The sequence below is a fragment of the Microcebus murinus genome, chromosome 4, assembly GCF_040939455.1.
Source record: "Microcebus murinus isolate Inina chromosome 4, M.murinus_Inina_mat1.0, whole genome shotgun sequence".
Taxonomy (NCBI): domain Eukaryota; kingdom Metazoa; phylum Chordata; class Mammalia; order Primates; family Cheirogaleidae; genus Microcebus; species Microcebus murinus.
The window spans coordinates 59,473,973-59,497,292 of NC_134107.1; the positions used below are offsets into that span (position 1 = coordinate 59,473,973).

General features: G+C 37.6%; 1 protein-coding gene and 1 pseudogene across 2 annotated transcripts in view; both read right to left on the reverse strand.

Annotated features, from left to right (window-relative positions):
• Positions 1 to 23,320, reverse strand: part of RAB6A (RAB6A, member RAS oncogene family) — an 80,227-nt gene that overhangs the window by 34,326 nt on the left and 22,581 nt on the right. The window contains exons 2-4 of one of the 2 annotated variants that reach the window (XM_012745039.3): positions 17,639 to 17,697; positions 1,498 to 1,551; positions 196 to 301 (exon numbers count right to left, since the gene is read on the reverse strand). In XM_012745039.3, coding sequence (XP_012600493.1) covers positions 196 to 301; positions 1,498 to 1,551; positions 17,639 to 17,697 — 219 coding nt within the window. Of the gene's footprint in view, positions 1 to 23; positions 130 to 195; positions 302 to 1,497; positions 1,552 to 17,638; positions 17,698 to 23,320 lie in introns of both variants that reach the window. The other variant, XM_012745038.3, reaches the window with a different exon arrangement.
• On the reverse strand, positions 10,252 to 17,625 carry LOC142870611 (NADH dehydrogenase [ubiquinone] 1 alpha subcomplex subunit 12 pseudogene; annotated as a pseudogene).

Here is a 23,320-nt window from a genome sequence, read left to right on the forward strand (position 1 = left end):
AATGTATAATTCCCCCCACTCACTTGTGATATCATAAACAACAACTGCCACAGTGGAGTCACGAATGTAGCTAGGAATCAAGCTCCTGAACCGCTCTTGACCTGCTGTGTCCCATAATTGCAATCGTACCTAACAACAAAATCAGTCAAACAAGCAAGAAAAATAAGAAAGGTCAACCCATTGCAATATACCTACTTGTGATATCGTAAACTACTACGGCTGCAGCAGAATCACGGATGTAACTGGGAATGAGGCTACGGAAACGTTCCTGACCCGCAGTATCCCACAGCTGCAGCCTGATCTGTGGGATGGGAAAAAATAAATAAAAAAAAAAAAAAAACCAAACTAATACTAAAAAGAAAAATGAAATGTTTTTTAAAGGGAGAAGGTGGGAAGGAAGTAGAAAGGAGACTCATGCAAGAGGTTGCAGGGAAGTGAAGAATGAAAACACCCCTTTTATAAAAGGGAGTAATATTAAAAATTTGCTTGCTCTGAAAGTACAACTCAAAAATACTACTGGGAAAGATTTCACAGAATCAGATATGTGGCTTCCCTTTTTCCCCTCCCTAAATAAAACCTCTTTAGATCCCTATGCCTTCTAGATGGCAAAAAGTAGACTGCTGATGTTCAAATATTGAGCATAAAAGATAAAAACTACGGTAAATGTCAATGATTAGCCCAGGCGATCAGGGTAAAAGGATTAATTCTTCTTTGAAAGTCTCTCTGAAACTAAAATGTATCTCTTTCCAATTCGGTTTAGAATACTTTGATATTGGAACTTTAACTACTATACTTATGTTTCTCCCATACATTTCTCCCCAGAATGCTGTATATAAGGTAAGAAAAAAGGAGGATTTTTTGCAACCCTACATAAAAATTTCCTTACTTTCTTTCTCACATCTACATTACAGGAAGAAAAGCCTAAAAATAAACATCAAGTGCCCCTATGATTATAAAGCAGTCTCCAAGCTTTCAAATTTTAAGAACGGCTATATATTAAAACTAAAGAGAACATCCAAAAGAAGAAACTCACACACTTATAAAAATAGCACTGGAAATAAAATAATGTTTTTGGGGTGCAAATTCTGAAATGTTGCATTTAAGATATTCACTGTTTAGGTGACAAGAATGTCTTCAAGGGGTAGTAGACTAGAACATAGAATTTACATTGTATTTAAAGGGACTATTCCAAAGGATGGAAGACAAGAACCCAAAAGATAAGATACACATAACTTCTGCCTCAAGAGCATCACTCAAAAGTTCTTTAGCAGCTCTAATTTCTTTATTAAAATTCTCTTTTAATTCTCCATTAAAGTTATTTCTTCTTATTTTTCCAAATCAAGAGGAGTGCTAGGTACTACTTACTCTGTAATGAATTTTTCTCAAGGTCTGTATTTGCTAAGTATTTCTAATGGTGACAATCATTGATTATAGCTTTGGTCATAGTTTTCTAACTTGTAGTGTTGCAGAAAATTGCACACTGAAAACATTACTCACTGTTCGATCCTCCAAGTACATTGTTTTTGATAAAAAGTCAATGCCAATTGTTGCCTGTAAAATAAAACAAAACAAAGTTAACAAATAATAGTAGTTTAATGTTGGCCAGAGTTCATGATTCAAATGGAATTTATAATTGTGGAAGAAATAATTAATAAACACATCAACACAACATAGCCAACTAAGAACAAAATTTTTAGGGAAAATGACTTCTATGTATTGAGCACCTGCTTCGTGTCAGAGATTGTTTTAAGCCTTTTACATTATCACCTTTTTTTAAAAAATTAGCACATGGGTGCTACTAAATACATGATCATCTTATACGCCTGGCAAAGTAGCTTATTCTCATCCCTATTTTTTCGGTTTATAGATAACAAGACAATGGGAAGTTTAGTTTGAATATTTGCAACTTGAATATGCAAAAAATTACATTCGGACTTTATTTTAAATATCTGAGTGCTGCCCGCTCAGAATGGTGCTTATTTGTCCCAACAGCAGTTTTATAAAATATTGCTAATGTAGGGGGGCGGAGCAAGATGGCAGACGAATAACACCGCCAGACAGAGGGTCTCTGCAGAAAAGACCGATTCTAGCAGAAACTAGAGGAAAGAAGCAAGAAGACGAGCATACAGCGGACAAGGGCCGGAAGGAGGGGTACCTGAGACCCCGGGAGACTCCACGGGAGGAGGCTGCAGAGGAGAACTGGAGGCTGAGAACACCGGAGCAGCCCGGAGACCAGCGGCAAGGGCACCACCTAACCCCTCAGAAACTAAACAAGGTGTGTGAATACCCAAACAATAACCTAAGGAAAGAAACAACAACTGATCGACATGGGAAGAAATCAGCGAAAGAACTCAGGAAATATGAAGAACCAAACGGAAAACACACCCCCAAGGAGGAGCACCAGCCCCCTAGAAACGGACACCGACCAAAATCAGGCAACCAATATGACAGAAAAGGAATTTCGTATGTGGATCATAAGAACACTCACCCAGCTGCAACAACAACTCAATAACCAACACCAAGAAAACACAAAAAACCTCCAAGAAATGGAACAAAGGTTCAACAAAGAGATTGACACAGTGAAGAAAACTTTAACCGAAGTCCTGGAGATGAAGAATCAACTCAGAGAACTACAAAATACTGTGGAAAGTCTCAAGAACAGGGTAGATCAAGCAGAAGAAAGAATCTCAGAGCTTGAAGATAACACCCTCCAATTAAATAAATCAGTCACAGAAATACAGCAGAGAAACAAGAGAAAAGACCAAAGCCTACAAGAGCTGTGGGATTATGTGAAAAAACCTAACGTGAGGGTCATAGGTTTAGCCGAAGGGGAGGAAGACAACACTCAAGGGCTGGACAAGCTTTTTGAAGATATAATAGAGGAAAATTTCCCAGGCCTTGCTCAAAATCTCGATATACAAGTTCAAGAAGCTCAGAGGACCCTTGGGAGATTCAATGCAAACAGGAAGACGTCACGTCATGCAGTCATCAGACTGACCAAAGTATCAACTAAAGAGGCCCTTCTAAGAGCTGTAAGACAAAAGAAGCAAGTGACATACAAAGGAAAGCCAATTCGAATAACATCAGACTTCTCTAATGAGACTTTACAAGCAAGGAGAGACTGGGGCCCCATTCTCACTCTTTTGAAACAAAACAATGCCCAGCCTAGAATATTATTCCCTGCAAAACTAAGCTTCATATATGAAGGAGAAATAAAAACATTCTCAGACAAGCAAAGGCTCAGAGAATTCACCAAGACAAGACCAGCCCTACAAGAAGTACTTAAAACAGCGTTATGCACGGAACATCATAATAATAATCCACGGATATAAAAACAACCAAAACCCAAAGATATTAAAGGCCAGGTATTACAATGGCTCAAGACAGAAATCATAGCAACAACATCCAACCCAACAGAATGATCAGTAATCTACCTTACCTATCAGTTCTCTCAATAAATGTGAATGGCTTAAACTCTCCACTCAAGAGACATAGGCTGGCTGAATGGATAAGAAAATACAGGCCAAGTATATGCTGTCTTCAGGAAACACATTTAACCTGCAAGGATGCACATAGACTAAAAATAAAAGGGTGGAGATCAATATTCCAAGCAAATAGAAGCCAAAAGAAGGCTGGTGTGGCAGTTCTAATTTCAGACGATTTAGTTTTTAAACCAACAATAGTAGTAAAAGACAAAGAGGGTCATTATATAATGGTGAAGGGCACAGTCCAACAAGAAGAGATAACAATTTTAAATATATATGCACCCAACTTAGGTGCACCCAGATTCATAAAGCAAACCTTACTGGAGCTAAGCAAATGGATTAATAGCAACTCCATAATCGCCGGGGATTTCAACACCCCACTGACGGCACGAGACAGATCCTCCAAACAGAAAATTAATAAAGAAATAATGGACTTAAACAAAACTCTAGAACAATTGGGTCTGACAGACATCTACAGAACATTCTACCCAAAATCCACTGAATATACGTTCTTCTCATCAGCTCACGGGACATTCTCTAAGATTGACCATATCCTAGGACACAAAGAAAATCTCAAGAAATTTAAAAAAATAGAAATCATACCATGTACCTTCTCAGATCACAGTGGAATAAAAGTAGAAATCAACCCTAACAGAAACTCACATTTCTACACAAAAACGTGGAAATTAAACAACCTCCTACTAAATGATTACTTCGTAAATGAAGAAATCAAGACGGAAATAAAAAAGTTCTATGAAGAAAACGACAATGGAGAGACAAGTTATCAACTCCTCTGGGACACAGCTAAAGCAGTTCTGAGAGGAAAGTTTATCTCCATAAATGCCTATAACCAAAAGGCAAGAAGATCACAAATAGACAATCTAATGAAACGACTCAAAGAGCTGGAAAAAGAAGAACAGACCAACCCCAAACCCAGCAGAAGAAGTGAAATCAACAAGATCAAATCAGAACTAAACGAAATTGAAAACAGGAAAGCTATTCAGGAGATTAATAAAACAAAAAGTTGGTTCTTTGAAAAAATAAACAAGATTGACACGCCGTTGGCTAAGCTAACGAAAAGCAGAAAAGAGAAATCTCTAATAAGCTCCATCAGGAATAAAAAAGGAGATATCACAACTGATCCCAAAGAGATACAAGATACAATTTATGAATACTACAAAAATCTTTATGCACACAAACTGGAAAATGTGGAGGAAATGGACAAATTTCTAGAAACACACAGCCTCCCTAGGCTCAACCAGGAAGAAATAGATTCCCTGAACAGACCAATCTCAAGAGCTGAAATAGAAACAGCAATTAAAAATCTCCCTAGGCCGGGCGCGGTGGCTCACGCCTGTAATCCTAGCTCTCTGGGAGGCCGAGGCGGGCGGATTGCTCGAGGTCAGGAGTTCGAAACCAGCCTGAGCAAGAGCGAGACCCCGTCTCTACTATAAAATAGAAAGAAATTAATTGGCCAACTAATATATATACAAAAAATTAGCCGGGCATGGTGGCGAATGCCTGTAGTCCCAGCTACTCGGGAGGCTGAGGCAGCAGGATTGCTTGAGCCAGGAGTTTGAGGTTGCTGTGAGCTAGGCTGACGCCATGGCACTCACTCTAGCCTGGGCAACAAAGCGAGACTCTGTCTCAAAAAAAAAAAAAAAAAAAAAATCTCCCTAAAAAGAAAAGTCCCGGTCCAGATGGCTTCACACCTGAATTTTACCATACTTACAAAGAAGAACTAGTACCTATCTTGCAGAAACTATTCCACAACATCGAGAAGAACGGAAACCTCCCCGACACCTTTTATGAAGCAAATATTACTCTGATACCAAAACCAGGAAAGGATGCAACAAAAAAAGAAAACTACAGACCAATATCCCTAATGAATATAGATGCAAAAATTTTCAACAAAATCTTAGCTAACCGAATCCAGACACTTATCAAAAAAATAATCCACCACGACCAAGTGGGCTTCATCCCAGGGATGCAGGGATGGTTCAACATACGTAAATCTATAAATGCAATTCACCACATAAACAGAAGCAAAAACAAAGACCACATGATTCTTTCAATAGATGCAGAAAAAGCTTTTGACAAAATTCAACACCCTTTCATGATACGAACACTGAAGAAAATAGGCATAGAAGGGACATACCTAAAAATGATACAAGCCATTTATGACAGACCCATAGCCAACATCATACTGAATGGGGAAAAACTGAAAGCATTCCCACTTAGAACCGGAACCAGACAAGGCTGCCCACTATCTCCACTTCTGTTCAACATAGTGCTGGAAGTCTTGGCTACAGCAATCAGACAGGAAAATGGAATCAAAGGTATCCAAATAGGGGCAGAAGAGATCAAACTTTCACTGTTTGCTGATGATATGATATTGTATCTAGAAAACCCCAAGGATTCAACCAAGAAACTCCTGGAACTGATCAATGAATTTAGTAAAGTCTCAGGATACAAAATCAATACACAGAAATCAGAGGCATTCATATACGCCAACAACAATCTAATTGAGAACCAAATCAAAGACTCAATTCCCTTCACAATAGCAACAAAGAAATTAAAGTACCTAGGAATATATTTAACCAAAGAGGTAAAAGACCTCTACAGGGAGAACTATGAAACACTGAGGAAGGAAATAGCAGAGGATGTAAACAGATGGAAATCCATACCATGCTCGTGGATCGGCAGACTCAATATCATCAAAATGTCTATACTACCCAAACTGATCTACAGATTCAATGCAATACCTATTAAAATCCCATCAACATTCTTCACAGATATAGAAAAAATAATTTTACGCTTCGTATGGAACCAAAGAACACCCCGAATATCAAGAGCAATTCTAGGCAACAAAAACAAAATGGGAGGCATTAATATGCCAGATATCAAACTACTGCTAATGTAAACTGCTATTCTGCCTGACTTCCTACACAGTGATGTATCAACTGTCCTAATGCCACAGACAGCCAGAGACCCACAAACATGATTTTCCAAAAGGGGCATAATTTTTTTTCAACATAAAAGGAAAGTTAATTAGGTAAAGAAAACAAGTTTTCCTCTTTACCAAGCAATGATAATCAGCTTCCTTATGTGGTTCAAGCATGTAAAGTTCTGTTGCCTAGCTGCTGCTTTCCCTAGCATGAGAAAATGATGAAATAATAAGAGAGCTGAAAAAAAAAAAAAAAATAAGAGAGCTGAAAAGGGGCAAAGATTAGAAAAAAGGAAAAAAGTAGACGCATTAAAGAAGCGTCCAAAATTAAATATGAGAGATAAAAAGAATGGAAGACAAAGGACACCAGAAGAAGTTGATGCAGATTCTATTTTAGAAGGTTAATCATTCCATTAATATGTTTATGTATGTGTGTATATACATACACAATTTTCCCCTAAGTATCTTTGTGCCATATTCCTTAAAACAGAAACTTGGTAGAATCTTGTGCATTTTAAAAGTCATTAAAAATTTAAAAAATATTTAAAAATAATAAATTAAACACTGCATCAGAAAAGCAGTCTGTCCAGTTGCAGATTTTATGTCTGTTGGTAGTAAACAAGAATTTTGTGTAAAACAATCTAGAGCTTTAACTTAAAGAGGTTAAGGGTATGCTCAATCAACACCATCTTTTTGGACAAGTTCATTATGTGCCTAAAATTCACGGTTTTATCTATGCCATCTTGTACTTATCTTTATCGATTTGCAAAAATAACAAATAATAATAAGAAATCCTCTAAATTCAAAGTAATCTCAAAAGTTACTCTGACTAACATTACTTTGCTCAAATAAAAGGATAAATTTACTCTAACTGTGGAAATCTTTTTTTAAGCTTACTTTTATTAAGTTGAACCATATTAATATGGTTAATTGCCAATATATTATCATTTTTGAACGACAAAAATGGTAACAATATAGTTCAAACTGATATCCTTGAAACTGTTAGAAAATCTGTAGGTTTATATTGGAAAAAGAAAGAGAACTGAAGAATAAGAGCAACTTAAGGGAATTATTTCCAGGCTCTAGCTAAAAAGAACAGTTTCCCAGGTAACAGTTTTTCACTTGACTTTGAAATAATGCCTAAAATTTGGCTAATTAAGGATTCTTCCAACCAGTTTCCTCTATTTCAAATGAAATGAATTCAGTGCAAATGAATTATATACAGAATATGAATTATGAATCATACAACATTTATTTTTTGTGAAATAAAACTTAAGTTTCAGATTACACACGGCTCAGGTAAGTTCAATAATAAATTTCTAGCAATCAGACTAGCACTCTTTATTCATTTCAGAATAAAATTGTTGTGTGTGTGGTGTGTGGCAGCAGGGAACCTTCAAATGATTAAAGAACCCTTCACCTGACAACTAAGTTGGCAGCTAGCCACAAAGGGTCAATTCTTCACGTTCAAAAATAATACTTGATGTCCTGTACTTTCAGATCAATTTTCTCAAGTAAAGACAAAGGATAGTCTTATAGCCGGGCGTGGTGGCTCACGCCTATAATCCTAGCACTTTGGGAGGCCGAGGTGGGCGGATTGCTCAAGGTCAGGAGTTCGAAACCAGCCTGAGTGAGATCCCGTCTCTACCAAAATTAGAAATAAATTAATTGACCAACTAACAATATATATACAAAAAATTAGCCGGGCATGGTGGCGCATGCCTGTAGTCCCAGCAACTTGGGAGGCTGAGGCAGTAGGATTGCTTGAGCCTAGGAGTTTGAGGTTGCTGTGAGCCAGGCTGACGCCACGGCACTCACTCTAGCCTGGGCAACAAAGTGATACTCTGTCTCAAAAAAAAAAAAAAAAAAAAGGATAGTCTTATAGACCAGTATCTTTGGATCTAAGACTGTACCTAATTATTATAAACAGCTATAACTCCAACTATTATTAATTAGCTTCTCCTGTTAGTGACAAAGTACAATGATAATTTGACTTCATTAGCAACAACTTCCCCCCAAAAGAATCAAAATCTTTCCTTCTATATCAAATTCCATATACCTTCACACCCCATCAACATCATCATTGCCCTAACATAGTCTGCACAGAAGCTACAGGCTCAGTGCACAAAGAAATAGCAGTGGCACTTTCAGGTTTGCCTGAAAGGTATCCTTACTTCCACAGAGAACTTGGGTGTAACAAAGTACTTTAAAAACACCCAGAGAGGCCAGGCGCAGGGGCTCATGTCTGTAATCCTAGCACTCTGGGAGGCCGAGGCAGATGTATCACTCAAGGTCAGGAGTTCGAAACCAGCCTGAGCAAAAGCAAGACCCTGTCTCTACTAAAAACAGAAAGAAATGAGCCAGACAACTAAAAATATATAGAAAAAATTACCTGGGCATGGTGGCACATGCCTGTGTCCCAGCTACTCGGGAGGCTGGGGCAGGAGGATCCCTTGAGCCCAGGAGTTTGAGGTTGCTGTAAGCTAGGCTGACGCCACGGAACTCTAGCCCAGGCAACAGAGACTCTGTCTCAAAAACAACAACAACAACAACAACAACACGCCCAGAGAACTCTAAATATAGTCTCTAGCTCATAATTCTTTAGTCTAAGTCTCCCTAGTTCAGATTTTATATACTATAGTCTTTGGTTCTACTCTCAAAAGATAGGAGCTTACGCCCATAGGAATTCGCCACATCTGGTTCTGTAACATCAAAACCTTTTTAAGTCACTGAGACTGGTATTTGTGGCTTCTCTGCTAAGGAGAAAGAGAAGCACTGCTCAGACTCAAAATACTATATACAAAAGAAGGTCATCTGGTTGAAGCCTATAAACTGTGGAATTGCAAAGACCTAAAAATTAGGGCTACCTGATCTAAAACGGGTCCAAAAGAAACTGAAGCATTCTTGCTGACTGAACAATTTTTCATTTCTAAGCTTGCTCTTTTTACAAAGTCTTAAGAGGTAGTTAAACCATTTCTGAAATATTCAAAAAAATAAAACATACATAGTTTATCTTTGTATGTTTTATTATGAAGTGACTTTTCTTCAATGTCAGATTTATGTTTTAGTTATCTATGTTCAGCTATCATCTTTTCGGTTCTTAAATAAGCAAGGTCCACAAACTGCATTTAGCTGTTTTTCTCATAAGAATCTCTTAACTGTAAACTATATCTACTGCCTCCATTTTTTTTTCATGTGATTGACTTGAAGACATAGGACAGTTTTCTGGTGGAGTGATCCATACAAAATTACCTTCTTACTTCCTTATGATGTCTATTTGTTCTTCTATCCTCTGTATTTCTTGGAAACTAGGGATAGACCTTGTCTCTATAAAAAACAGAAAAATTAGCCAGTTGTGGTGGCATGCCTACAGTCCAGACTACTCAGGAAATTAAGCCAGGAGGATCACTGGAGCCCAGCAGTTTGAGGCTGTAGTGAGCAATGATAATACCACTGCATTCTAGCCCAGGCAACAGAGCCAGAACCAGGCTCAAAAAAGAAAGAAAGGAAGGAAGGAAGGGAGGGAGGGAGGGAGGGAGGGAGGGAGGGAGGGAGGGAGGGAGGGAGGGAGGGGTAAAAAGAAAAAAAGCTTGGTAAGATTCAGGTTCAACATATTCTAGGTTTGTGGGTAATGCTGAATATTTGATATTATACCACGTGAATGCTACTGAGTTGTACTTAAAAAAAAAAAAAGATATTATACCACATTAATAGGAACACAATATCTACTGTTAGTGTGGCTAACATCGATCAATAAGTTCAGCTGGTTACAGTGTGATTTTTCCATTGTAAAGTTGTGTTTTTTACTCATAACAAATAATCTATGAGACGATGGGTTGGGATCATGCAAATACCAATTTCCCTTTAATTTTTTTTACCCAATGGGCTTAACATTCATAGATAATAACTCTCTGAATCAATTATTTCATTAGGGTAGCAAAATGGTAATTTTGTAATTCTGTCATTCCTGCTCCATTTACTAGATGGAATTCTTCCATTTAGAATTTACCAAGCAGAGCTATTTAGTTACCCTGAAGTACAACTTGCACAGGAAAAGGCAGGATAGAAACTTCTTTCCTTTTAATTTCCAATTTCAGAGTAAAGAACTGACACACTAGCTATCACCAATAGTGAAAATGATATTCTCCTTTGTGGCTTTCTCTTTTTGAGAATTTTTCAGAATTCATGGATTATTTTCATTTTCTTAAAGGAGTCTTTTTAAGCACAAAAGTTCTTAATTTTAATAAAGGTCAATTTAATATTTTTTCTTTTATGGGCCATTCTTTTGGTGTGATATGAAAGAATTTTTTTCCTAACTCAAGATTATGAAAATTTTTTCCTAAAAACATTTCTTCTAAAATTTCATAGTTTTAGTTCTAATGGGATTATGATTCATTTTGAGGCAATTTGGTATAAGGCAAGGGGCCTAAATTAATTTTTTCACTGTGGATATGCAATTGCTATATCACCATTTGTGGAAAAGACTATCCTTTCCTGATTGAATTGCCTTGGTATTTTTGTCAAAATCAATTGCCCACAAATGCAAAGTTTTGCTTTTTTTTTAGTCAAACAATTTTAATTAACTTAAAGTCAGCAGAAAAGGTGCAATTACATGAAAAGCCTCAGATTTAGCACGGTTAAACTATTTTTCACTGTCTTTACTTGTAAGGTGTTGAAGGTGGGACCCACTCCTGAATCTTCTTTCTAGTGGTGGAATACGGTACATACTGCTGTAGGGTGCCAGTCACGTTGAATTTATGGTTTGTCCAAATGAATTTACGAGCAATAGGTAGTTTTGTTGTTGGAGGATCATCAGTCATACAGTGAAGCCAACGATGCCATTCTGGAGGCACCATGCTTCCGTCCATGTCCCAGAATGTATTTTTGCCATTCATTTCAGTAGTAGATATAACCCACCGGTGACGGCCAAAAAATTGCTTGTTGTCTTCATAGTATTTGTTTCCATATTTGTCTTCCCCTACTAATGTACCAACCCTCACATCATTTGCCCTGAATAAAACTCGTAGATAGCCACGGAGGCCGCCGTGACCGCTGACCTGCTGCAGCCCGTGCTTCAGAACCTCCAGTAACTCCATCTTGTCCTGGATCAGTTTTGCTTTTTGACTCCTGATTCTGTTGCATTGATTTATATATCTATCCTTACCTTTTTTTTTTTTTTTTTTTTTTAAAGACAGGGTACCAGGCTGAAGTACAGTGGCGCATTCACAGCTTACCATAACCTCCAACTCCTGGGCTCAAGCAATCCTCCTGCCTCAGCCTTCTAAGTGGCTAGGACTACGGGCTATATTCAGGAGACGAGATCCTTGTTTGGCCTTATTATCAGAGTAATACTGGCCCCACAAAATGAGCTGGGATGTGTATCTTTCTCTCTATATTGGAAATGTTTGTGGAGTACTGGCTCTCTGGGTAAGTCGGAAAATGTACTCTAACTCTGTTAATCTTTTATTTTCTGAATTTGCAAGTTCTCACAATCAATCAAAGATGAGTACACAACTAAGGTTTTCTCTTTAACTTGAGCAGGTGCAGAGCCTTAAACATACACACAGCCTTCCAAAACATCAGGAATATAGAGGGGTTCATTAAGACTCACTAAAGCTGTCTCATTTCCTGAACCACCCTATTAAGTTTCCGGCTGGTCTGTGGCTTGCCCCATCCAGGATCACATTCTCAGGCATCTATGATATTAGACTTCCCTAATTCTTCACCACTGAAGTCACTATTATTCAACAATGCCTGTGGGCATGGGGCTTGTTCTCTCCAAATCAATCCAATATTGTTCTCCCAGCCTGCCCAGCCCTGGTTGAACTACTACATCGAGGAGCTGAGAAGCAGGTGAAGGAAAATAGTAGCAGTCCCGGGCCAAGGCACCACAGATACTGTTCTGACAAAGGATCAGTTATCTTTCTTGATAATCACTTTTCAACTTAATGTATACCTATTATCAATTCCAGAGTCTCAAAATGGTAGTTTTTGACAATTCAGTCCCAATTTTATCATTTCTTTTTATCATTTGCCTAGCTCCTTACTCCACCATGCAATATGTCCTGCTCCTAATTACATTATTTTTAGAAATTGCTTCCATTTTTTTCTTTTTTTTTTAATTTTAAAATATGAAAGGATGGGGGGTTGTGCAGATGGGTGTTTAGTTGCCTTGTTTTTTTTTTTTTTTGCTGTTGTTGTTGTTGTTGAGACAGAGTCTCACTCCACTGCCCTGGGTAGAGTGCATTGGCTTCATTGTAGCTCACTGCAACCTTCAACTTCTGGGCTCAAGTGGTCCTTCTGCCTCTGCCTCCCGGGTAACTAAGATTACAGGCATGCACCAATTTCTTTTTGGTAGAGATGGGTTCTCACTCTTGCTCCGGCTAGTCTCAAACTACTGAGCTCAAGCATTCCTCCCACCTTGGCTTCTCAAAATGCTAGAATTACAGGCATGAGCCATGATGCCACCTGGCCCCATTTTTCCTTGCATTTTGACTTTCCTTACCATACTGTAAATTTGCTACTTTACCTAAAATTACAATCTAAAATTTAAAAACATGAGGGAGAAATATCAAAATCATATTTCTCAAATACAGACGGTCCCTAACTTACAATGCCTTGACTTGTAATTTTTCAGCTTTACAATAGTGCAAAAGCAGTATGTATTCAGTAGAAACCGTATTTCACATATCCATACAACCACTCTTTTTCACGTTCAGTATTCAATATATTACACGAGATATTCAACATTTGTGTTAGATGATTTTGCCCAACTGTAGGCTAATGTAAGCATGCTGAGCACATATAAGGTATACTAGGCTAAGCTATGAGGTTTGGCAGCTTAGGTCTGTCAAATGTATTTGCAATTTATATTTTCAACTGACCAATGGTTTAATAGGATGTAACTCCATTGTAAGTAGAGAAGCAACTGTGTATCTTTTCTCTGTACACCATGTTCAGACCTCCCTCACAGAGCAAGCAGTTTGATCTAAGTATCGTTTGTCTGTCTATATGATCAATATATTTTTACATGTCAGTTTCAAAATACAAAGCATTGGCCGGGCGCAGTGGCTCACGCCTGTAATCCTAGCACTCTGGAAGGCCAAGGCGGGTGGATTGCTCGAGGTCAGGAGTTCGAAACCAGCTTGAGGAAGAGCGAGACCTTGTCTCTACTATAAATAGAAATAAATTAATTGGCAAACTAATGTATATAGAAAAAAAAAATTAGCCGGGCATGGTGGTGCATGCCTGTAGTCCCAGCTACTCGGGAGGCTGAGGCAGAAGGATTGCTTGAGCCCAAGAGTTTGAGGTTGCTGTGAGCTAGGTTGACACCACAGGACTCACTCTAGCCTTGGCAACAAAGCAAGACTTTGTCTCAAAAAAAAAAAAAAATACAAAGCATTAACTCAATTTTCAAAGATCTAGTATTAGTTTCAGAGTACAAAGAAACAAATTATAGCATGAATGAGATGGGCTCAAAATCTTGAAGTTGTTTTTTTTTTTTTTTCTTCAGAAAGAGTCTCACTCTGTTGCCCCGGCTAGAGTGCTGTGATGTCTGCCTAGCTCACAGCAACCTCAAATTCCTGAGCTCAAATGATCTGCCCGCCTTGGTTTCCCAGAGAGCTAGGATTACAGGCGTGAGCCACCATGCCCAGCCTTTTTTTTTTTTTCTATTTTATTTTAAAGAGAGACAGGATCTTGCTTCATAGCCTAGGCTAGAGTATAGTGGCCCAATCATAGCTCACAGCTAGCACTAAAGGTGTGCACCACCATGCCATTAATTTTTCTTATTCTTTTAAAGATGGGATCTCACTGTGTTGCCCCTGCTGGTTTCGCACTTCTGGCTTCAAGTGATCCTCCCACCTCAGACTCCCAAAAGGCTGGAATTGCAGGTGTGAGACACTGCACCCAGCCTGCGATTGCATTTATAACTGCTCTTTATTATGTTGAAGCTCCCTTCACTTCTTAGTGTGTGTGATGTATGTTTTTATCAAGAAAGGCTGCTGGATTTTGTCAAATGCTTTTTATGTGTTTATTGAAATGATCATGTGATTTTGTATTTTCTTCTTCTTTTTTTTGAGACAGAGTCTCACTCTGTGGCCCAAGCTAGAGTGCCGTGGCATCAGCCTAGCTCACAGCAACCTCAAACTCCTGGGCTCAAGCAATCCTCCTGCTTCAGCCTCCCGAGTAGCTGGGACTACAGGCATGCGCCACCATGCCTAGCTAATTTTATATATATATATATTTTTAGTTGGCCAATTAATTTCTTTCTAGTTTTAGTAGACAGGGTGTTGCTATTGCTCAGGCTGGTTTTGAACTCCTGATCTTGAGCGATCCTCCCACCTCAGCCTCCCAGAGTGCTAGGATTACAGGCATGAGCCACCACGCCCGGCCTGTACTTTCTTCTATTCACAGTGTATTATATTGATTGCTTTTTGTATGTTGAACCAATACTTTGCAATCCTGAAATAAATACCATTTTGTTAAATAGTGTATAATCCCTTTTTTTACATGGTGCTTGAGTCAGTTTGGTGGTACTTTTTTGAGGATTTGTATCTATATTCATAAGGGATATTGGTCTGTAGTTCTCTTTAATGTTGATGTCTTTGTCTAGGATGGGTATTAGAGTAATACTGACCTCATAAAGTGAGTTATGATGTGTTCTCTTCTATTTTTTAGAAGTGTTTATAAAGCATTAGTGTTCTTTAAATGTTTCATAGAATTGACCAAAGAAACAATCTGGTACTGGGATTTTCTTTGTGGGAAGTTTTCTGATTACTAATTCTTTCTACTTAGTATAGGTAGATTCAGATTTTGTTCTTGAGTTAGTTTCCATAGTTTGTGTCTTTCTTGAAATTTGTCCATTTTATCTAGATTATCTGATTTATTAGCATATAATTGTTCATAACATTCCATTATAATCCTTTCTATTTGTGTATAGTTGGTAGTAATGTCATCTCTTTCACTCCTGATTTTAGCATATGAGTCTTCCCTCTTTTTTTCTTGATTAGTCAAGCTTAAAGTTAGTAAATTTTGTTGATCGTTTTGGTTTTACTGATTTTCTTCACTGTTATTCTGGTCTCTCTTTCATGTATTTCTGTTCTAACCTTTATTAGCTTCTGTATTAAGTATGTCTTTTTATTTCCTGTATTTCTGATGCTTTGACATCAGGGGCATTGCTGACACTGAAGAGACTGCCCTTCCCCGGGTTTGCCTTTTTCTTAGAGATAGTAAACTCACCTATGAGCCTAACTTTCATAAGCAAACCAACCAATCCAAAGCCAATACCCCAGCACCTTCTCTATCACAGTGAGGGCCACTATTATACTGCCCTAATCAACTGGGCTATGTATCAAGATAACTAGTAACAGCCCCTCCACCCCAGAACCACTGAAATTATTCAAACTACCTAATCCTAAACCTGTTTACCCTGTCTTGCCTATTCCTTCCCATGGAAACCACAATAAAGGCTCTTGTCCACATTTCTCCAACCTTCTGCCTCCTGACTGACCTGGGTGCTTCCCTATGTGGCCTCCCATGACACACCATACCCACCTTTTCTTGGGATCTGTGAGTTTGGGTTTTTTTTTTTGAGAGCAAGTTTCACTCTGTTGCCCAGGCTAGAGTGCCATGGCATCAGCCTAGCTCACAGCAACCTCAAACTCCTGGGCTCAAGCGATCCTCCTGCCTCAGCCTCCCAAGTAGCTGGGACTATAGGCATGCACACCATGCCCGGCTAATTATATATATATATATTTTTTTTTTAGTTGGCCAATTAATTTCTTTCTATTTATAGTAGAGACGGAGTCTCACTCTTGCTCAGGCGCTGGTCTTGAATCCTGAGCTCAAGAAATCCTCCTGCCTCGGCCTCCCAGAGTGCTAGGATTACAGGCCTGAGCCACCACGCCCGGTCAGGATCTGTGAGTTTTAACAAACTATCTTTTCTTTCTTTCTTTTCTTTTTTTTTTTTTTTTTTTGAGACAGAGTCTCACTTTGTTGCCCAGGCTAGAGTGCCATGGCATCAGCCTAGCTCACAGCAACCTCAAACTCCTGGGCTCAAGCAATCCTTCTGCCTCAGCCTCCCGAGTAGCTGGGACTACAGGCATGCGCCACCATGCCTGGCTAATTTTTTCTATATATATTAGTTGGCCAATTAATTTCTTTCTATTTATAGTAGAGACCGGGTCTCACTCTTGCTCAGGCTGGTTTCAAACTTCTGACCTCGAGCAATCCGCCCGCCTCGGCCTCCCAGAGTGCTACGATTACAGGCGTGAGCCACCGCGCCCGGCCTAACAAACTATCTTTTCAATGGCAATCATCTCCTGATCTATTGGCCTCACCATACCCAAACAATAGTAAAATCTAAATTTTAAAATAGCTTCATCCTTCTGCTTGCTTTCGGTTTAGTTTACTTTATTCTAGTTTCTTAAGATGGAAGGTTATTAATTTAAAGTCATTCTTCTTTTCTAGGCGTCCTCAAACTACAGCCCGCGGGCCATATGCAGGTGTTTTTGCCCCTTTTTTTAAAAATTTTACTTCAAAATAAGATATGTGCAGTATGCACAGGAATTTGTTCATAGTTTTTTTAAAACTATAGTCCGGCCCTCCAACGGTATGAGGAACAGTGAACTGGCCCCCCTGTTTAAAAAATTTGAGGACCCCTGTTCTGTTCTGTATACCACTATTTTAGCTGTATCCCGTAAGTTGTGACATGCTGTGTTTTCTTTTTTATTCATCTCAAAGTATTTTCTAATTTCTCTTGTGATTTCATCTTTGACATTCATTATTTAAAAATGTATTGTTTAATTTCCACAAATCTGTGAATTTCCCAAATTTCCTTCTGTGAATAATTTTTAATTTCACTGCTTATTTATTCTTGACTTCAAGTGTTGATCAAAATGTCACAGGATCCAAGACTTATATAAAATCTCTATAAGAGAATATCTACCATCACTTCTAACTGCATCCCAGACAGTAACAAAAATAATATTTCAACAGACTTTGGAAGAGAAGACAAAAGAAATCTAATGATAAAGTTGAGGACTGTGGACAAAATCATTTATACTTTGTATTTATATAGCATTTTACAGATTACAGAAAGTGCTTTTACATCCATAACTGCATGTAAATAAGTGAATTTTAAAAAATATGTTGAATATTTTTCAACACAAAATAGACAACCAATAAATTGGCAAAAACAAAATACCTGGTAAGTATTGTCGAAACTGTCATACATGAATCTGGTGATCAAGGATGTCTTTCCAACTGAAATGAAAAGAAAAAAAGAGATTTGCTCGGTGAACACATTGTATTGGGTTCTCAGGCAATTCTACAGAGAACTACAATTATAATAAATTCTGTAATGGTTCTAACACTAATTTAAAATCATATAGCCCCATTTGTCAACATGGCTTTCTCTAATAACAGATAACAATCTCTCAAATTAAGAGCACAGGCAAAGAGTATTTATAATAGTTAAGAGTTGAGGAAAATGAAGAAACAAAATGGAGAAAAATAATTATGTTAACATTCTTAATTTACAAAAGGCGAAGCAGATTATTTACTTGAGTCCTAATAAAAAGAACTCATGGAGGCTCAGGTCCATTTCATTTAGCAAATCAAAGTACAATCCATAAGAACTAAAAGACAAAAGACAGAATCCTAGGAGAAGTATGAGGGCTAGAAGAACTAGGCTGTTTAAGAGAGAGAAAGAAGTAACACAGGAAGATGTTTTGAAACTTATCTCAAGATCAAATAGATCTCACCATTTCTCAGGTTGGACAAGCTCAAAGATTCATAATTTTGCTTTGCACTGATAGTTTTAGGTTAATACACAGGAAAGTACCACCAGGCAAAAATAGTGGAATGCTAGCAATTCTTCTCCAATGAGCACACTTTTCAAGGGCAAAAAACATATCTGATTACTTTTCTATTTCTCCAGTAGCTTGGCACAGAAAAAATAAATACTAAATGAATTCAAGAAATTATATCAATTAGAAAGGAACTGGGTAAATGAACATTCCTAATGCTCCCCAAAATGGAAATACTTTTTGGGAGGATAAAAACCATACATAGTCATTCATATTTTAGTATGAATTTATGTAAACTTTTTTGAGACAGAGTCTCACTCTGACCAGGCTAGAGTGCTGTGGTGTCAGCTTAGCTCACAGCAACCTCAAACTCCTGGGCTCAAGCAATCCTCCTGCCTCAGCCTCCTGAGTAGCTGGGACTACAGGCATGCACCACCATGCCCAGATAATTATTTCTATATATTATTTAGTTGGCCAATTAGTTTCTTTCTGTTTTTAGTAGAGATGGTTTCGAACTTGCTCAGGCTGGTTTCGAACTCCTGACCTTGAATGATCCTCTTGCTTTGGCCTCCCAGAGTGCTAGGATTATAGGCATGAGCCACCACACCCAGACTTAAGTAACTTTTGATTTCAGTCCAGTTTTTAGAGACCAGATTCTGGCTTCTACATTTCCCTCTGTTCATATGCCATATGAAAACGTGAGAGGGGAAAAAAAAAAAAAAAAACAGAGCCAAACAGAAGAGCCCCAGAAAATTATCTACCCCCAAATGTCTTATTCTGCAGAGCCTAAAATAGCAGAAGAGAAGAGTTATAGTTTCCCTAGACACTAACCAAAAGAAAACTAATGTTTGGGAAGAAGCCTCCTTATGAAGCAATGAGTTGACCTACGCACTTCTTTACTAGTAAATAGTACATATAGTTTTTATTGTTTTGAAAAATCCCAACATTTTTTTACTTAAAAAAACAAAATGCATGTTGTGAAGTAGGTAGTACAGAAAAGATCAAGAACAAGGTGAAGGCCGGGCGCGGTGGCTCACGCCTGTAATGCTAGCACTCTGGGAGGCTGAGGCGGGCGGATTGCTCGAGGTCAGGAGTTCGAAACCAGCCTGAGCAAGAGTGAGACCCTGTCTCTACTACAAACAGAAAGAAATTAATTGGCCAACAATTATATATTTATAAAAAAAAAGAACAAGGTGAAAATTTCCTGTATCTTACCACCCATATAGAATATAATCAATGTTAAAACTTTGGTATATACTTGCTACAACTCATGATAAAAAAAAAAAAAAAAAAAAAAAAAAAAAAGTAAAACTTTGGTATATGTTTCTCCAAAATATTTTCACATATAAGAATATGTACTTATCTCAGTCAAAGGTTTAAAAAAAAAAAAAAGAATATGTGCTTAAAGGCAAAACTCTAGAACTATTCACAGTAAAGTCAGGAACAATATAAAATACATACTAATATTATTTAACATTGATCTCAATCTGTGAAAATTAAATATGAAAATATGAAGAGAAAAAAAGCATTATGCAATTTCCAGAGAGGAAAGAGTACGGGAAAACCAAAGGAGTATATAAAATAGGTAATAAATACAAAATAGCTTGTTTGTTAAAAATAGTTTTTTATTCAAAGGGTTAAGAATTCAGTATTAAGCATTTTGAATATGATTCTCCAATATGGAGTCCTTATAAATTTATTGTTTTTATTCATCCCCAAACCTACTGTAAAATATTATGCAAACTAGTGATGATTTGCTTGATATTTGTTTTTCCTGCTAAACTACAAGCTCCATATTTGTCTTGTTTACTCCATACCATCAGAGCTTAACAGAATGCTTGGAACATCATACTAAGTGAAAAGCAAATGTTCACTGAATTGACACCTAACACTTTTCTAAAAGGTAAACAATGTATTATCCAGGGATATTCAAAGTAGACATTATTTTTAATTAAATAAGTGATTTCATTATAAATACTGCTATTATAAAACACAATAAAGTTAACAATATACTTATTTTAAAAGATGCCCAATGACAATGACCTCTGTTAAATACAAGAACTATACATTAAGTCTCTATGGATTGTAAGGGCAAGGTTATGGCATTTAATATTCATGCAGAATAACACACACAAAAAAAAGGTAAAATTTATCATGTTTTTTATAAAAGTGTATGTATCACATACCTAGGTGTTTATGATAATGCTTACAAGAGAAGAAATTCCATTTTTCAAGAAAAGGTAAAAAGCTCAGAGAAGTTTAGTAGACTGCCCAGGTTTAATCAGTTAGTTCTCTGCAAAAATGTGATTACACTAAATTTTTAACCAAAGATTATGTTCTTCCCAATATACTACTTTCTTTTGTTTTATATATTTATATATTTATTTTATATATATATATTTTTTAAGACAGGATCTTGCTCTGTCTCCCAGGCTAGAGTGCAATGGCATCATCATTGCTCACTGCAGTTTCAAATTCCTGGGCTAGAGCATTCCTCCTGCCTCAGCCTCCCAAGTTTCTGGGACTACAGGCATGCACCACTACACCTGGCTAATTTCTTTCTTTCTTTCTTCCTTTTTTGTTTGGTAGAGATGGCAGTTTTCCTCGTGCTCAGGCTGGTCTCAAACTCCTGGTCTCCAGCAATCCTCCCACCTCAGCCTCCCAAAGTGCTATGATTCTAGGCATGAGCCACTGTACCCAGCATGTTGTATGTATTTCTAAAAGTAGCATGGCCACAATTACATAAGAGCTATGTTGCACCACCTACCCAGTCTTCAGGTTTTCAAGAACCTGAACACAAGCGATAAGAAAACAGAAAATGAAAGGGGCTATATCTTTAAAGGAAAAATGGCAAAGGGTGAGATTTGTCAGTCTATAAAATCTGCAGAAACACTACCCAATCCATGTGTTTCTCAAAGCAGAAACCCAAAACCTAGATGGCTTGAAAAATCACAGGACAAAGTGCAGGGCTTGCAGAACAGTTAAAATGTTTGAGGAAAGGGGAGGGAGGGAGCTACAAAGAGGGTGAACTGCACAATCTGCAATTAAAACACGTCAAAATCCTTGGCTGATTTCTTAAATTAAGTATGAGGACATGTTAGGGAGGCTTCAGGGTTCCCACCAAAAAAAGTAGCAACTGGATGTTGAAAGAATTGAGAAGAGACTTTAGCTACTGTCCTCCAAAAGGGAATTTAGAGTTTGAAACCAAATTTATTGTCTTCTAGGTGGAAAAAAAACTCTTTAGAAGAACTACAAAATCCAAAGTCTCTGTATGTATTTTTCATAATGTCCAGTATTCATAAAAAATTAGTAGATATGCAAAGAAACAAAAAATATAACTTATACTCAAGAATAAAAGTTAGAAACAGGCTCTGAGATTACCTAGATGTTACAGTTAGCAGGCAAGGATTTAAAGCAGCTATCACAGATAATGTTCTCTGACTTAAAGAAAGATATACACATAAATGAACAGAAGGAAAATCTCCATAGAAATAGAAATGAGAAAAAAGAACCAAATGTAAACTCTAGGTAATTACAGTAATTGTTAAAGAAAAGTAACTGTTTAAACTTAATACCACACTAGAGATGGCAGAGGAAAGAATAAATGAAGCTGAATACAGATCAAGTAATCTAACATATGTATAATTAGAGTTCCAGGAGGATAAGACAAAAGAAAATGAGGAAAAAATATTTATAGAAATAATAGCCGAAAACTTTCCAATTACAGTGAAAGACAACTTACTGATCCAAGAAACATAATGAACTCCAAGCAGGATAAACAGGAAGAAAATCACACCTTGACAAATAGCTAAAACCCATGGATAAAGAGAAAACCTTGAAAACAGCCAGGGAAAAACACATTACACATGGGGAGGAGGATGGGGGGCTGTGGAGGGATAATGAATACAAATTTTCACTAACTTCACAGACAAAATGAGAACAGAAGACAATAGAATGACATTTTTAAATTGCTGAAAGAAAGTTTTTCAACCTAAAAATACTTTTTTCCCATGAATTACCTTTCAAAAATGAAGGTTAAATAAAGACTTGCATATAAAACAAGAGAATTCCTTGCCAGGAAATTTGTACACAAAAAAGTTAAAAGGATTTATTCAGGTAAATTACACTATAAATGGTAATCATAAATGGTAAATACAGACTATATAATTTCTTTTAATTTATTTAAGACATATAAATGTTTTAAATTAAAAATTAATGTATTATAGAGTTTGTAGCACATAGATGTAATACATGAAAACCATAACACAAAGGACAGGAGGAGGCCAGGCCACCTAACACTCTGGGAGGCCCAGGTGGGCAGATTGCTCGAGGTCAGGAGTTCGAAACCAGCCAGAGCAAGAGTGAGACCCCGTCTCTACTATAAACAGAAAGAAATTAATTGGCCAACTAAAAATACATATACAAAAAAATTTAGCCAGGCATGGTGGTGCATGCCTGTAGTTCCAGCTACTCGGGAGGCTGAGGCAAAAGGATTGCTTGAGCCCAGGAGTTTGACGTTGTTGTGAGCTAGGTCAATGCCATGGCACTCACTCTAGCCTGGGCAACAAAGCGTGCAAGCCTTCTATAGTTTATGTGAATAGTACATTACAGACTGCTGTAAGAGGCTAATGATGCATATTGCAAGCCATAGCACAACTACTAAAAACTATACAAAAAAAGAGTAACTGAAAAATTAATAGAGGAATTAAGATGGAAAATTAAAATAAGAACCAAAATCAAAGGAGATTCCTTGAGTCTGTAAATTTGAGGCTACAGTGAGCTATGATTGTGCCACTGCCCTCCAGCCTGGGTAACACAGATAAAACAAAACAAGGCTGAGCACACTGGTTTCACAGCTACAATCCTAGCACTTTGGGTGGCCACGGCAGGAGAATCACTCAAGATCAGCCTGAGCAAAGAGGTGAGACCTTGTCTCCACAAAAAATTTAAAAATTAGCTAGGCTTGGTGGAACATGCCTTAGTCCCAGCTGCTTGGGAGGCTGAGGCAGAAAGACCACGTGAGTGCAGCAGTTGGAGGTTGCAGTGAGCTATGACCACATCACTGCACTCTTACCTAG